Below are 16,028 nucleotides of genomic sequence, written 5' to 3' on the forward strand. Positions count from 1 at the left end.
TAAAAAAATAAAAATATAATTAAAGAGAAAATCGCCTTTCTCCAAGCGTCGAGTGTATCACAAAAACAATAGTGCCACCAGCAGAAATAAAAAAAAACACAGTAGCGGGTGCGAAAGAGAGAGGGCTAGAGAGCGGGATCGGTGGAAAAAGCGGGATCCACGGCCACTGCCCCGTTACGTTTCGGCAAACACACAAAAAACACAACAAAAAATAAACAGAAAAAAACTACACATGAATCGCGTGTGTTTTTTGTATTTTCGAGTGTGGATCCAACTGGAAATTTCTACTATTTTGTAATTGAATTCGTAGCAAGTGCTTGGGGCGCAGTTTTTCAAAGTCGAAAATTCGAGGCATTCCCGGGAAAAGTCTGCCCGAGTTGACCGCCAAAATCGCTGAATCACTGATTTAGCATAATGCCAGGTGTAAAGGGGTTTACCTTTTGAATCACCTTTTGTTGGCACTTAAAATGCAACACTCGTAAACACTTAAAGTGATTTAAATGGTCCATAAAGATTTTTAAAAAGCATTAAGAACTTCTGATTGTGGCTTATTCTACTTTTCTTAACAGGCAATGAGAGTTTGTCCTGATTTTTGAGAGACTAAAAATTTATAAGATGCCTATTGGGTTTTCTTATTTAATAATCGTTTGCATTTTTACTATTTTTCATTAATCAGCTGATTCAGTGAGGTAAACAAAGCTTGAAAAGCAAAAAGCCGTTGATCCAAAAAATATGGAATCAATCTTTGAGCTCTCTTTTCTTTGCCCACTCTCTTTTCTCGGAAAAAGTGATGCATTTCCCAGTGCGTTTTCGCTGCTTTTGGATTATTGAATCACTTTGCTTTTGGTTTCGAGTCTGTTTTATGACTCTTGCTCTTTGGCTGCATTTAGTTGTTGGCTTTTTGTTTTGCCTTTTGGCCAGGCTTGTATAATCGCTTGCCACCCAATTACGCTGCGTCGCCGCATTCGATGTTTGTTGCATATTGAGTTTCCACTTCCTCTTCCGCTCGAAGAGAAGCCGGAGAGAAAGAGAGAGGAAGCGACTGGAACGGGAGAGAAGGAGTGACTGTGTGTTCGTGCTTTTTGTTACGTGCGCCGTTACTAATGACACGAAAGTGAATAAAAAGCATTGAGCACGGGCTGTCCCTCTTCCTCTTCTTCCGCTCCCCCATCCTGCCCACTTCCCCTAGCCCTTCCCTAAAACACTGAAAAAAAATCTTTCAAATTAATCCACATATTGGAGTTTCTATCTTATAGAACTAAAAAATGCATCAAGTTTTGTTCATGTGTGTTATAGTTATGACAAAGGCTCTTGCTTTGTGACATTTGCTTTTAAAATTTTATAACATTTATTGGAACGTGGTAAAAACAAGTAGAACACATACTTCTGGTATTGAAATATTTACATAACTATTATTCGATAATTTAATAAAATCAGTGGTTTTATAGTTTTTTTTCTGTGCATTTAACTCCGTTCTCGTTTCCAAGTATTTGTGTGAGAGCGGGAGAGCGTACAACAAATAATTATAAATTAAATAATTATACAACACAAGCAAGAAAACAGCTTTGCAACTGATTGCGGCTGCCGTCGCTGCTTTTTTCTCCTACCTGCACTCGCCACTGATTTTGCTGCTCGTGCAGTGGAACACCTGTAAAACAAAGGCAGCTCAATCTGCAGCAGCCACAAAAGCTGCAGCTATGGAACCTTAGCCGATGCTGTTGTCGTGCTCTAGAGCGGATGCAGCTTTAGATTTAGCCAGCATAGTCCCAAAGCTCTGCCGATATACTACATATGTATATACTGTACAGTGATCGTTCTCAAAACTCAACTTTGGAATACAATTAAAATTAATAGCTGAAATCGCCAAAACACAATACATACATCAGAAGACATTTGGTATTCTTTATTAAGTTTTATTGATCTTTGAGACAAAAATATGAAGGCGATAAACTGGTTGAATGTTCGATTTGAAATTCTTTATTTTTTATTTGAATAAAGCTTATTTAGACTATTAGCATTATTGTGAAGGTTTTTGTTGAATGAATTTCCTTCAAGTAGACAACACCTTAAAACTTTAAAATTAGTTCTTTGAACAAAAGTAACCTTAATCTTGTAATTAACTTACAACCACTGTAATTTAAAGTGAACCAGAAAAGCCACAGCGTTTTCTTATAAACTTTAAAACAACGAAAAACTTGTTCAACAAAATTGCAATTACAAACAAAAGTTTCTCAGAAGCGAACGAAACATAAGAATAAAGAAGGAAAACAAGTTGGAACTGTTCTAGTCACAGGCAGCAGAAACAACTAGAAAAGCCACAAACACTAATAGTTGCTAAATAACACAAATATTCAGCTTTTAGCATTCAGTTGTTCTTTTTGTGCGCTTGTGACTTGTATTTTCTGGTGTTTTTTTTTTTTGCTTTTTGTTGTATTTTGTGAGTGGGCCCCGGCAGCATTCTAAGCGATTGTGATTGAGAACTCCCCTGAAGCGTTTATATATTGGCAGTAGGCGACTTGTTTTGGCCAATAATTCCATGACTTGTTCCAAGGCTGGGCCCCAGTCGTGAGATTATCGCCCGGTCGCAGCGAAATTCGTGTGTTTGAACAGCTTTTTACTCGATTCATTCGGTTCTTATGGATGGTATATAGCGTATGTACGTACACGAGTATAGTATGACGAAACAATCACCAGGGGCAGTGGCAAGTGTTGTCACAATTGTAACAGAGATGTCTCGGGATCGTTTTCAAGCTCTTGAGGCTCTCGAAAAAGGTTCTTGAACTTTACGTCGAAATATATATGAAAACAAAAAATCCAAAAAGAAAGAAAGTGTGGGGGTTGCGGCAGAGATTTCCATATATACATATTTATAACCATATAGAGATCTTGATCTTGGGACAATCACACATTTTTAGTGTGTGTGTGTACAAGGTATGAGTGTGTATATTTCCCTTTCTATTCATTGTTTTCATTGCGAATTCTCACGCACTTCGCACATAAATTTTCATATGATTTATGATCACGCGGCCTTTGCCTTTGTGTGCAAAGTGGATCAGGTCAGTAGATTGCTAATCAGCTAATCAGATCACCCACGATCGCTCCTAAAAACAACAGAAACAAGAAGAAAAAAAGTCTAGGCCCACTGCCAGATCGCACTTTCCCAAGGCACGTTTTCGAGGCCCCTCGTGTGTCTGGATCATTTCGGAATACTATGCATATATCGGGGTATATATTGTATACACCTGTCTGCTTTGGTGCCAAATCGATGTTGTTATGCCCGATGTCTGCGTGTCTGACATATTCAATTTGAATATTGTTTATTCGCCAGTCCCGCTTCCACTCTCTCCGGCTTACTGTTTCGCTTTTTGTTTTTTCTAGTCTGCAGTTGACAATTTGCGACTTTTACTTGCGATCGACGCCGATCAACGATCAGCAATCGACGCTGACCCAAAAAGCGGAACAGCCGCAAAGCTGATTGAATGCGATTGCAAACTGCAAACTGCGAGTTGTGTCTCTCTCATTGAGGCCTTAATAAACAAAAACAATTCTGTTTTTGCAAGTGTCATTCTGCACCCAGTGGGTTCATTGAGTAGAGGCGGGTATGATGGGCTGGCAAGAAGTCTAAAAAAGTCACAAATACTATATTTATTCACCACTTAAAACATTCTAAAACATTTACCTATTTAGTTGTGATGTTAATGACTTCTAAGGCGAACGGTAATATCATATTAACATGTTCAAAAGTCTTGTTTATATCCCTCGTTTCAATGATTGATGTTCTGAACAAAACTAAACCATCTAATGATACACATTTACGAAATTAAACATTTAGATTGTTTTATGACTCAGTTGGAATTTTAAATGGCTCCCAATTAAACTGTTTCAACATCTAACTAAAATCCACAGCGGTCCATATATGTCAACTTAATTAATTCCATAACTATCCTTATTTGACAAGTGATTCATATGAAAAGGTGAATCAGTGCAGTTGAATAAGGTAGATGGCGTGCTTAAAATATTGAGTTTTATTGCGTATTGTGGTGCCTAGATTCTCAAACAACTATCAAAGATATCTGGGGTATAGAACAGTCTGTAATTCATCCCGAAAACCTATAGTTCTGAATGATCTGCGTGTTCTCAGCTGCTCTCTCTTTCCCATTTTCACTGACTTACTGGCTTTCTAACCCCGGCAATTGCCAGTCATAAAGTCTATTCCATGAATTGTGTTTATGACAACCGCGCTTTGAAGGGCATTCTCAATCGTTGGCGTTCCGAAACGCACGCTCGTTTTACGGGGCGTATACGCAATACGTGAACAACAAAAAGTGGCTTTGGCTAACGGAAATGTCACGGTGAACAAATTGCAATTATTATCGAACCGAACGAAATTCTTTATCGCAGGCTCTAACGCTGACTCTGAATTGTGACAAAGAAACAAATGAACTAATCAAAAAGTATGTAGCCGCGCGACGCGACACATGGAATTCCAAAACTAAACCAAAGATAAAATGGCAAAGAATGATGCGAAGCTGCTCGTAAATAAATTAATAAACCCAATCAACAAACATCGACACGACATAAAGAAAACAGATCAATTTGCAAATGAATAAACGAAAGTAGTAACCCAAACAAAGCGAAGAATTTCTAACACACAAAAGGGGAAGTTCCATCAAAAAATACAATAAAATACAATTGCATGACTGTGAAGGCGAAAGTGACAGCCGCCCCTCTTCGTTCCCCGAATCGCATGAAGAGCACCGCAAACCACAATGTCCAGGTGTGACAACCACAAGTCCCGCCGCCAACAGCTGCCCGTTCCGGCTCCTTTGTCCTCCCTCTCCCACTCCTCCTCCTCGTCGACCCGCTCGCAAGGACACCACATCCACTCCAGCCACTCGGATCTGAATGGAGGCGGTGGTGAATCCTTCCTGCAATATTGCAGCGACAGCGAAAAGAGGCCACCGCCCATCGTGGTGGTGGTGGGCGATGGGCGGAGTCGGGTGCGACGGGTGGTGCGCACCGCAACGCGGCACGTCACCGTGGTCAGTCTGTCCACGCGGCACAAGGAGACCCAGACGCACACCTCGCACCATGTGACGGCTGTCAGGTAAGCAAGCGCCACACTCGGATCCCGAGAAATACTCAAAAAGCAAACCGATTTCAATCCAGCTGTGCCACTGGCACTCAGAGAAAAAAATCCCTGGAAATGTATAAACAAAAACTTGTTTGCAATCTAGGCTATTTACTACAGGCCTTTTAAAAAAATTAAGCCATACAAACAATAACTTAAGTAGCACAATGTCAAAAGATATGTAAATAGTTTTATGGCCATTTCCATTTGAATATCCCCATGGAATACAATATGGTTTGTCTTAATAAATCAGGTTACTATTGTTTTTTCTTCAATAAATACATTTGGTAATAATTATTAGGTCACGGAAATTAAGGTTTATAATTTAAACTAATTAAATCAAACTTTTTGCAATCTAGTATGATTGTTTTGAGTGAAGTGCTTATCGCAAACCATTCGTTATTATCCGTTATCTTTATGGAACCCCGACATTGTTCTTGGGCTCGCAGCCGTTTTATGGGCTGACTATTCTTGGCCGGAAAGTATCGGTCGAGATACACCCACTTACTTATTTATTTATACCGAGCGTATCAGAGAGTACTGTAAATATTTATGGCTGGGATGTTTGGGTCTTGGAATTTTATTACTTTGCCTCGTAAGATCAAAGGGCTACTGGTTTAAGCAAAGGGTGGTTCGCTAGATTGGATACCTTTTACATTCTAAACCTTGAAATTTAAAACATTACTTTTGTATTATAAAACAAGTTGTGTTATTTTTTAGGTAAAGTAGGGTTTGAAACTTTGCTGTTTAACATTGTGGAATCCATTTGGATCTATGTGGATACATGATCGTTTTACACGAATACATTGTTGCATACCAATAGGCTTTAAATGTCAAATAAATATGACAATGTCAAATACATACAGTCCACAAGTAAAAAATAAGTTTAACGTGGAAACCTAAAAGTTGCAAATAAGAAAATTAAAAAAAAAAAGAACAGTAAGATTTGAATGATTTTATTTTGTATATAAAAAGATCTTTTCTTCCGACACTTATCTGTCAAATTTCTGCTATTCTTGTCAAAATTATAAAAACAAATTTTGGCTGCCTCTTGACTTGATCGGAAAATCTATACAACAAAAAGAAAACCGCTATGGAGCCGATTATAAAACACCACCTTCGAAAGATGCCGGAGTTGAAGTCTTTCGACCTTACATATTTTCTGATTATCTACGCTTGCGTTGTCCTGGTTGTTCTGGGTGTTCCTCTGGCCATTTTGATGCAGAGCAAGGATTCCCCAGCGGAGAGGAACCGTTATCAACTGGAAGCCAATCGATCGCGGGAGGATCCCGTAAGGGGATGGGAAGCCCGGCGACGAATCCGGGATTCAAGTGCCTAATAAGCTTTTAATATTGTAGTTGATATTCATGGAAATACACTGAATGCGAGGCAGCGGTCTGTTTGTAGTTTTTACCAGTTCCCAGTTCCCCGACCCCAAATGTCTGGCCCGCTTGTGGCACACTCCATAAGCGTTAAGCCCCCTTTCAAAATGCACATAAAAAGACCCGAGAAATCTAATGTAAAATCAATAATAATTACGGCGAGTAGGCCATCAGCGGTTGGGTCACGTCAACCGAATTGGACACTTGTTGCATACGAAAGCAGGAGGAAGTCCGCTGCACATTTGGCTCGCGAGCATCGACAACTAAGTGTCAGCCGAGATGCAAGATACAAAATACGAGACACTCAGATACACAGATACAACTTGCTCTCTGGCTGGTTGGTTGGTTGGTCAAACAGACTGTCGACGGACAGGCTTTTAAATTTTAGCTGAAACATGTGCAACGTGCAACGGCAAACAATTAGGGCGACGTGTGGCAGATGTTTTTCCTTCTTGAAAGCAGGACTCTTAAAAAATCAGAGGGATGCGACGCCGAGGGAGAAGTGGCTACAATAACAAGCCAGTTCGGCAGGCAAAACTACCTGCCGCTGTTGTCCTTTCAGAAATTGAAAAGAGTGTGTAGGAAACCCATACAAATCCACGCCAGGTGCAGCTGGAAAACTGGCGAAAAAGAGTGGAAAGGAGACATGGGCAACAAGGATGCCCCTTTCAATTTTCTGTTTTCGTTATCCTTCGGCAATCCTGCTGATCCTGTTTTTGTCCGACGATCCAGCTAGGTGCAAATATGCAGCTGCCCTCGAGTTTTTAATGTAGATTTCTGGAATGGTCCCGCTGCGAGGCGATTTCTGGTAGTCATTCGTATTGCATACGTAGATAATGAATTATCTGGTTTTTCTAGCAGATCGAATTATGATTTTCAGGGTAATCTATCTCGTCTTTTAGCTAAGGGAAAATCAATTAAGTGTTAAGGTGGAGAGATTAACGGGAGCGTAATGGAAAAAGGAAGTGTATAATGGGTTAGCAAAGGTTCTATAAATCTCTTTTTGAGGCATAACAAATCTGTGTAAATCATGTAAGCATTTTAGGGTGAAATAATAAATATAAGTCCCAATCAATTTCTTAACCGAATCTCTAAAAAAAGGTATTAACCTTCCACCTTTGATTCCTTGTTAAAAGATTTTATCTCGTAAAGTTTTCACCTCTGGAATTTTCTGCACTTCATCCCCTAAAAGTCCTGCATCCTTTATAAATCAATGCCAAAAAAATCTGCTATCCTATCCCCACAATTGTTGCTTCAATCCAATAGCATCGAGGGTCCCTCGATCAATAAGTTTGTCATCGTGGGCTAATCATTTCCTTCACTTTCCTTACAACATATGGCAGTGATCTATCTCTTTCTCTCTACTCGATCTTCTATCTCCTTTCAATAATGGATCCTTTTACGCTTAGGATTTCTATATTTTTTTCTGCTTTCTTTGTCCCGGGGTAGAACAATTGTTCTTTTTTGGGTAACCCGACGAGGGCAAAACAAAACAGATGCATTTTGTGTGGGATTCTTCCTTTGGGTTTGCGTGTGTGTGTGTGTAGGTGTATAATGATCACTCACACGCACACCAATTTAATGAGCCATGCGAAACACGTTTCTGGAGGAAGCGAGATGAGCAGAGCGTGTGAGAGAGAAAGAGAAGGAGAGAGTGGCCGCCGACGCGCTTGCGCAGTTTGGTTCTTCCCAAAGTATCCGCTTGTGGATCGTCGATCACCTTTTCGATGGGTTTTCGAGCGCTCGGTTTAGTTCAAACGCGAACATCGACGGGATCGGACGTTACCCTGCTCCCACTCTATATACATAAACCATCTATATGGTTCCCATCCGCCGGATTTTATTGCTTCCTCTTCTTCCAACCCACCGACACTTAATTTGAATATCATTGTAAAGCGATCGCGAGTCGCGTATTAATTAACGATCTAGCGGCGATCTTGTGATTCTCTCGGTCTATACAACTGTGTTCCAATGTGTTTCTAAAAAGACCAAACCACCACCACCACCGCCTTAGTGCATAAATCTCGGGTGTTTTGTGATATTTTCTTCACCATGATCATTTGCATATCGGGTTTTATAATTGGCGAAAGGTAGGAACCCATTGCCTGACCCAGAAAACGAAAGTTCTCTTATCTTCTACTTCGGACAAATAAATAACAAGGCTTGGTTTTGTTATCGAATTTGGGAATTCCTAAGAGGTGTCGTTATTTATTATGATTTTCGACGACCTGGATTACCTATTTTTAATGTGATTAATTGGCTGATAAACAAAATCAATGTTGTTTACCATTTACCAAAAAGATTTATTTTAAGTTTCACTTTAAAAACCTTTAAACAATTTGTATCTATTTTTAATATTTTTTTAAAATACAAATACCAACCGTTTTTATTTTACTATCAATACTTGTGCTTAAAATGTTTGATTAAAGACTTCGATAGGTTGATAAAGCGATTAGTAACTTGTTGCTATTATTGCAAGTGAAGGAAGTGTCTGCTTCACCTTTATAAATGTCTCTTAAGAACTACTGATAAAACCACTTTATTAAACAACCTATTTCTTTCCTCTTCCACTTGCAGCTTTCCCCAAAAGAGCCTCGAGCGGAGCGGCTCCACCCAGTACGAGCTGGCTGGGGCGCAACAGCCGGGGTCCGCCAATGCCTCCTCCACCTGCACAGATAGCGGCAGCGTCGGTGGATATGTCTACCTGCAGAACCACTATGCCCCCGGGGCGCACAGCTCCTCGGCCGCCATCAACTATCCTGCGCAACAGCATCCCCAGATGGTCTACCAAATCCAGCAGTATCCCACGTGCCATCAGCAGCAGCAACAACAGCACCTCCAGCAGCAGCAGCAACAACAGCAGCAGCAGCAGCACTTGCACCAAACTGGTGGAGGTCACTACATGCAGGTGACGGCAACGGGTGGCCAGTATCACCACCATCACATGCTCCACGGCCACGGGCACCATGCCCACCATCACGGTCACGGTGGTGCGGTGGTCATTGCCGGCAGTGGTGTGGGCACTGGCCTCGGATCCGGAGCCACCAGTGTGATCATGCAGCACCAGCAACAGCAGCAGCAGCAGCAGAACATGCACAAGAAGAACTCCATCCGGAATGGCGGCGATGTCCTCAAGCGAACGCGAGCTCAGTCAGCGTAAGTCGATTTTCCAGGGGAAAATGTCAACAAGGAATGGTTTCAAGGGGGGTTGGTTGGAAATTGTGCGCAGTCATAAATGTTGATTTTTCGGGGGAGCAATAGGGAGATTTCCAGGAAGTATTCCTTATCAAAATTTGTTTTTCAGGGTCAGAATATGGGAGGTTCTTCCCTATACTTCGCTATCGAATTGTGTAATGTAATGTATATTGGGGGGAGATTACAGAAGGCATCACCGCAATTAAGTTTAATGAAGAACAGATGGTTGTTTTTTACTTTTAATTAAACAGTTTGTATAGGAACTAACAAAATTAATGAATTGGTATCTCAGAATTTATAAAATTGAATTAGAGAGCTGTACAAAAATAATCATTCAATTTAAAACGGAGGATATAATAAGATAATCATTCTTTATTTTTAAAGTATTTTTCCTATTTTTACTCAATGATAGGTTAAATTTAGTTTTCTTTTTCTAGAAAGTTGCTTCATAGTTGATAAGCTTTTTTAGTTCAGTTTATTTAATCAAAGATATGCATTTATCAGTGTCCAAAAATCAGCAATAAGTTATTCATGGCCTCAACTTATTCACAGTGCAGTGCTTATCAGTTATCAAAGAATTCCCATGATTAAGTATTCATTATCTGGAGAATGTGCTGTATACAAACAAAAAACGAATGGCAATGCTTAGTTTTGGTTTCTCTGCTCAAATTTGCTTAGAATGAGACTAAGAATGAATCGCTTTCTCAACCAGACAGATTTGAGGAACATTAATTGCCTACTCAAGTATTTCGCCATTTGTTGTGTAAACAATCCATCAAGCTGAAGGGTAGCAACAGAAGCTCATCGCTTATCTAATTAGTTATCTGCAAAAGTAAAAGTGTGCCTTGGGGATTGACTATTTGTCAGCTAAATGATTGCGGACTTTGTCCGCTCGTTTGCCACTTGAAAAGTCATCATTTGGCAGTGGTTGGGAGGGATATACTACAGGTGGTATCTTAGATTAGAAACCGCCACAAGATAGCGATGTCCAGGCAAATATTTGCCTACTGCAGTACATCATCTGATGTGAAACAAACAAAAAATCAGAGGGGGGCAATTATGCAGCTGTCTCTTAAAATTTCATTTGGCAAATGCGGGGAAAGTCCCAGAATAGTTTATCATTTATAGTCACTTGATTGGTTCGTGCTGACTAATTTCGACTGTCTGCTGGTGGAGTATCGATCGAAATAAACGATTGCTTGTGCGCAACAATAAGCGGTAATATTGCCGCCGCTCGAGAAGCGAATGTTAATCAGGTCGATAGCCCGCCCGAAGGGGCGACAGTGACGCCGCCAGAGAATTGTATTTCAAAGATACTCGTGCGCTATCTTATCGGGCGGGGCACGAAAAACATTCGGTCTCCGGCGTAGATTTCAGCCAGTTATTTGCAAATTTCCAGCCAACCAAGCAGCGCGCACTCTCACACCGGATACCAAAAATATAATACTTATCGAATGCATATATCTCTTCGATCTTCAGCTACGAACTCTCACAAGATCTGCTGGAGAAGCAGATCGAGCTGCTGGAGCGCAAGTACGGCGGAGTGCGAGCCCGCAACGCAGCGGTGACCATTCAGCGCGCCTTCCGCCACTACATGATGGTCAAGAAGTTCGCCTCGATCACGGCCATGGCCAAGGCCGAGAAGCGTCTCAGCCGACGCATGGTGGTGACGGCCAGTAGTCTTGGCTTGGCCGAGGAGGGTGCCTCCTCCTCCTCTGCCTACGGCAGTGCCACCGAATCTCAGCTCGTCGAGCAGCAGCAGCAGCAACAGCAGCAGCAACAACAGCAGCAACAACAGCAGCAACAACAGCAGCAGCAGCCACGTGTCACCATCATGGCGGGTCCGGCGGGAGCAGCTTCTCCTGGTTTATCGAGAACGCCGCCCACGCGATCGCTTTCCATGCGGGAGCGACGTCAGCTGGACTGCAGTCCCATTCCGCGTAGTCAGTCAGGTGAGTGGAGGAGATAAGCCGACGACGAAAACGTCGTCTGCCACCTGGATATCAAATCAAATAGAGTGACGAGAATTGCACCAGATTAGGGTGTTTTCTAAGATAAGTCGAGTACGACTATTCAAATTCCTTTGTCTTATGAATTACCTCAGCTCAACAGAAGCACATTTTAATATCAATGAAAGCCAACTTTATGAAAGGTTTACATTTATCACCCAAAAAGTAAACATTTAAATGTTTTTGAAAGATCAAAAAAGTACTTTTACGAATCAACTTTATGTTATTGGTTTACTTTATCTTTTCGGAGTGACCCTTTTGGTGACTTTTTAAATCAAATAACGGTTTAATGAACTTAAGGTCTCCAAGGTTAATTTGAGTTTTTAATGCAAGCAAAACAAATTTGCATGATTTTGTCATATGATTTTTAAATATTTAAATTTAAGCACTCAAAAGAAAAACGAAATGCAATTGTTGTTTGTTATGATTACTGGTATTTAAAGCATTTATAAACCAAATTTATCTTTGCAATCTTTTTAAATGGTCAGAATTACTCGACATCAACGATATTTGCGTCTTAGCTTTGTTTTTCCAAACAAATGTAGATATGCAATGCTTATAAGAAAGTTGTTTGATCTCTAAACAAGGGAATGTTTTTGGTCTTATCACCGCAATCATGATTAAATTCCACTTGAACACAATTAAGAAAACAAAACAATCGCATCTGAAGTGCTAAACTGTTTTTAAACACTTTGAATCCAGGTGGCAACTAATTTGCAGTAACTTCTTTAAGATCTTACTAACTAGTGTTTTACTTGCAGGAGCCTCTCCCGCCTCCATCTCCAGCTCGACAGTCACCTCCTCCTCCGCGTTGGCCTCCCATCCGCATGTGAACCTGCTCCATGCGGCCGAGCCGCATTACTACAATGCCCAGGCCCTGCCCACGGCGGCTGCCTACTACACTAGTTACCACGGTTCGCCGCACGATATTAGCTACGCCAGCTCGGCGGACACCTCGCTGAACGCCTCGTGGGTGAACACCAGCGGCCACTCCCCGCACACGCCCTACTACTCGGCGGCGCAGATCTACATGCGGCCCAAGGGCGGCAGCACCACGCCCACGCCCAGCTGCAGCGGCAGCACGGGCAGCGGCAGCGGGGGCAGCGGCAGTGGCAGCAACAAGAAGGTCCCACCCGAGGTGCCCAAGCGCACCAGCTCCATAACAGCGCAGCAGCAGACGCAGCTCCTCCTGCTGCAACGCCAAACGCCGCCGCCTCCTTCGCTGCTGCGCACCAATGGTCTCTGCAAGACCGCCGAAAATGGCAGCCTGACCTCCGTGCAGAGTTCCGGATCGGATTCGAGCGTCACCTCAGCGGAACGCAACATGAACAGCGATCTGGGCTCGGATCGCAGCAACTCACCGCACACCTGGAAACGGGGAACGGCTTTGAATAGCTCGCAACAGTTCTCCACGCACTCGGCGGACTCAGCGGGAGCGGTTTCTGGCGGCGGAGTGGCCGGAGGAGCCGGCATTTATGCCGCCCAAATGCAGGCTGCCGTTGCAGCAGCCACGGCGGCAGGAGGACACCCGCCAGCCGATGACCATGCCATCTCATCGCACACGAGCGCCGCTCAGTACGAGCAACACGAGCAGCAGCAGCACGAACAGCAGCAACTGCAGGCCGCAGCTGCCGCTGCCGGAGTTGCCCAGAACTACAAGATGTCGGAGACGATACGCAAGCGACAGTATCGCGTTGGCCTCAATCTGTTCAACAAGAAGCCGGAGAAGGGCATCACCTACTTGATCAGGCGGGGATTCCTCGAGAATACACCTCAGGGTGTGGCTCGTTTCTTGATCACCCGGAAAGGTTTGTCCCGCCAAATGATCGGCGAGTATTTGGGCAATCTGCAGAACCAGTTCAACATGGCCGTGCTCAGTTGCTTCGCCATGGAGTTGGACCTGTCCGGTCGCCAAGTGGATGTGGCTCTGCGTAAGTTCCAGGCCTACTTCCGCATGCCCGGCGAGGCTCAAAAGATCGAGCGTCTGATGGAGATCTTCTCACAGCGCTACTGCGAGTGCAATGCGGACATCGTGGGGCGACTGAGATCATCTGATACGGTAGGTCTATCTATTTGCTTCAATTTGAATTCCCTCTAATTATTAAATGTTTGTGTTGCAGATCTTTGTCCTGGCCTTTGCCATCATCATGTTGAATACCGATCTGCACACACCAAATTTGAAGCCGGAGCGGCGCATGCGCGTCGAGGACTTTATCAAGAATCTGCGCGGCATCGACGATTGCCATGACATCGATAAGGATATGCTCATGGGCATTTACGATCGCGTCAAGTCCGATGAGTTCAAGCCGGGCAGCGATCATGTCACCCAGGTGATGAAGGTCCAGGCCACGATTGTGGGCAAGAAACCGAATCTGGCGCTGCCACATCGCCGCCTCGTTTGCTATTGCCGGCTGTACGAGATTCCCGACGTGAACAAGAAGGAGCGACCTGGTGTGCATCAGCGCGAGGTGTTCCTGTTCAACGATCTGCTGGTCATCACCAAAATCTTTAGCAAAAAGAAGACCTCCGTGACGTACACGTTCCGCAACAGTTTCCCGCTGTGCGGCACCGTGGTCACCCTGCTGGACATGCCCAACTATCCGTTCTGCATCCAGCTCTCGCAGAAGGTCGACGGCAAGATCCTGATCACCTTCAATGCCCGCAACGAACACGATCGCTGCAAGTTCGCCGAGGATCTCAAGGAGTCCATCAGCGAGATGGACGAGATGGAGTCGCTGCGCATTGAGGCCGAACTGGAGCGCCAGAAGTCGGCGCGCAATCGAGCGCCCGGCAATGCGGAGAATCGTGACAGTGGCGTGGCCGATGTGGAGGTCTGTCCGTGTCCCTACCAAGCGGGATCTCAGGCGTCCGGTGAGCAGGCTCCCAACTCCGCTGATTCCTCGCAGCAGCTGAAGCGCAGTGCGCTCAGCAACAGTCTTCTCGACATGCACGAGCAATGTGAGTTTTACACATAATATTATAGCTTACTTTAACCTTATCTTTGAATTTATCTTGAATTTAAATTCAATTCTTTGCTTTGTTATTTAACAACTTGCATCATTTGTTCTTAGTTAAAGACTTTACTGACTAGTCCTCTATCCCCTTCCAGTTGGCAATGAGAAACCGCAGCGCAGAGGCAGCGTTGGCTCTTTGGACAGCGGCATGAGTATCTCGTTCCAGTCGACCACCACCTCCAGCGCCTCGAGGGAGAATGCAGCTGCGATTGCGGCCGCAGCCAATGCAGCGGCGGCAGCCAAGATGCGATTCAACATGCCGCCAACGGCAGCGATTGCCACGCCCAGCAATGTCTATGCGGCACCGGGAATGCAGGCATATACCCACGCCAACTTTGTGCAGCAGTCGCAGGCCGCTTACATGCTGCAGCAGCAGCAAATGCTCCAGCAGCAGGCACAAATGCAGGCTCAGGCGCAGGCTCAAGCTCAAGCTCAAGCCCAAGCTCAGGCACAAGCTCAGGCGCAGGCGCAACCGCTAACTGGGAGGATTCCGGGACGCGAGCGGAAGGCTTCGCGAACGGATGAGAACGGACGGTCGACGGAGGTCTAAGTCATCTACTGTACATTTTAGTTATTGAGCAAAGCGATAATTATTAAATCTATATAGCATATAGAGTGAAGTATCTTGTATAATCCGAATCGAAACGAACCGAACGCCATTTTCTTCAACACCTAACAAACAAACAAACAAAAAAAAGGAAAAACCACACAGGCTTACGAGTATATAGTGAATTCTTAAATGTTCCTTCGTTCTCTGCTAATATTAATGTAAATAAATTAAACATTTGTCTGTTTCACACTATCTACACACTAAAATAAGTTTCTAAAACTATTTGTACATACAACCGCATAATATTATACACCCACGATCTACGATAACTATTCGCTAAATATGCATATGTATTAATTGTATAATTACAATCTTTCGAAAACACCAATTTACTTCTGGCCAACTTCTGGGCCCATCCCCTTTTTGATCTAACCCCCCTCTACGAATTGCAAAATCGATTTATGATTGTAGTTCAATTAGCATAACTAACAACTTTTCCCCCGATAAGTGCGCGCTATGTATATTATATATTTTCTTTACCCAACATTGTGTTTGTGTAACTAAAACATGAAGTTCGTATATACCGCGTGTGTGTATATACCCTGAATATTAATTTAAAAGCAATTAGCTATAATTATTCATATTTATAGAGCCAAAACTACCCAAAACCTAAAATATTAAATACGAGTATAACAAACACGAAGTATATGAAAACAAAACAATATGTATATGAAAAAGCAAAAGACT

General features: G+C 43.2%; 2 protein-coding genes across 6 annotated transcripts in view; both read left to right on the top strand.

The window, feature by feature from the left end:
• The window catches only part of LOC108093061 (IQ motif and SEC7 domain-containing protein 1), a 41,053-nt gene extending 25,520 nt beyond the window's left edge, over positions 1 to 15,533 (top strand). For 2 of the 5 annotated variants that reach the window (XM_017192969.2, XM_017192968.2), the window contains exons 2-7: positions 4,402 to 5,107; positions 9,091 to 9,669; positions 11,188 to 11,660; positions 12,479 to 13,776; positions 13,838 to 14,675; positions 14,827 to 15,533. In XM_017192969.2, coding sequence (XP_017048458.1) covers positions 4,770 to 5,107; positions 9,091 to 9,669; positions 11,188 to 11,660; positions 12,479 to 13,776; positions 13,838 to 14,675; positions 14,827 to 15,281 — 3,981 coding nt within the window. In that variant the 5' untranslated portion in view covers positions 4,402 to 4,769 and the 3' untranslated portion in view covers positions 15,282 to 15,533. Of the gene's footprint in view, positions 1 to 4,401; positions 5,108 to 8,250; positions 8,604 to 9,090; positions 9,670 to 11,187; positions 11,661 to 12,478; positions 13,777 to 13,837; positions 14,676 to 14,826 lie in introns of those variants that run through there. The other 3 variants (XM_017192967.1, XM_017192970.2, XM_017192971.2) reach the window with 2 other exon arrangements.
• Positions 6,105 to 6,523, top strand: LOC108093066. The gene has a single exon (XM_017192976.2). The coding sequence runs from the start codon at positions 6,225 to 6,227 to the stop codon at positions 6,468 to 6,470; it is 246 nt and encodes an 81-aa protein (XP_017048465.1). The 5' UTR covers positions 6,105 to 6,224; the 3' UTR covers positions 6,471 to 6,523.
• Positions 15,534 to 16,028: the final 495 nt, after the last annotated feature.

This window comes from Drosophila ficusphila, unplaced genomic scaffold (assembly GCF_018152265.1).
Source record: "Drosophila ficusphila isolate 14025-0441.05 unplaced genomic scaffold, ASM1815226v1 contig_106, whole genome shotgun sequence".
In the NCBI taxonomy this organism is placed as follows: Eukaryota; Metazoa; Arthropoda; class Insecta; order Diptera; family Drosophilidae; genus Drosophila; species Drosophila ficusphila.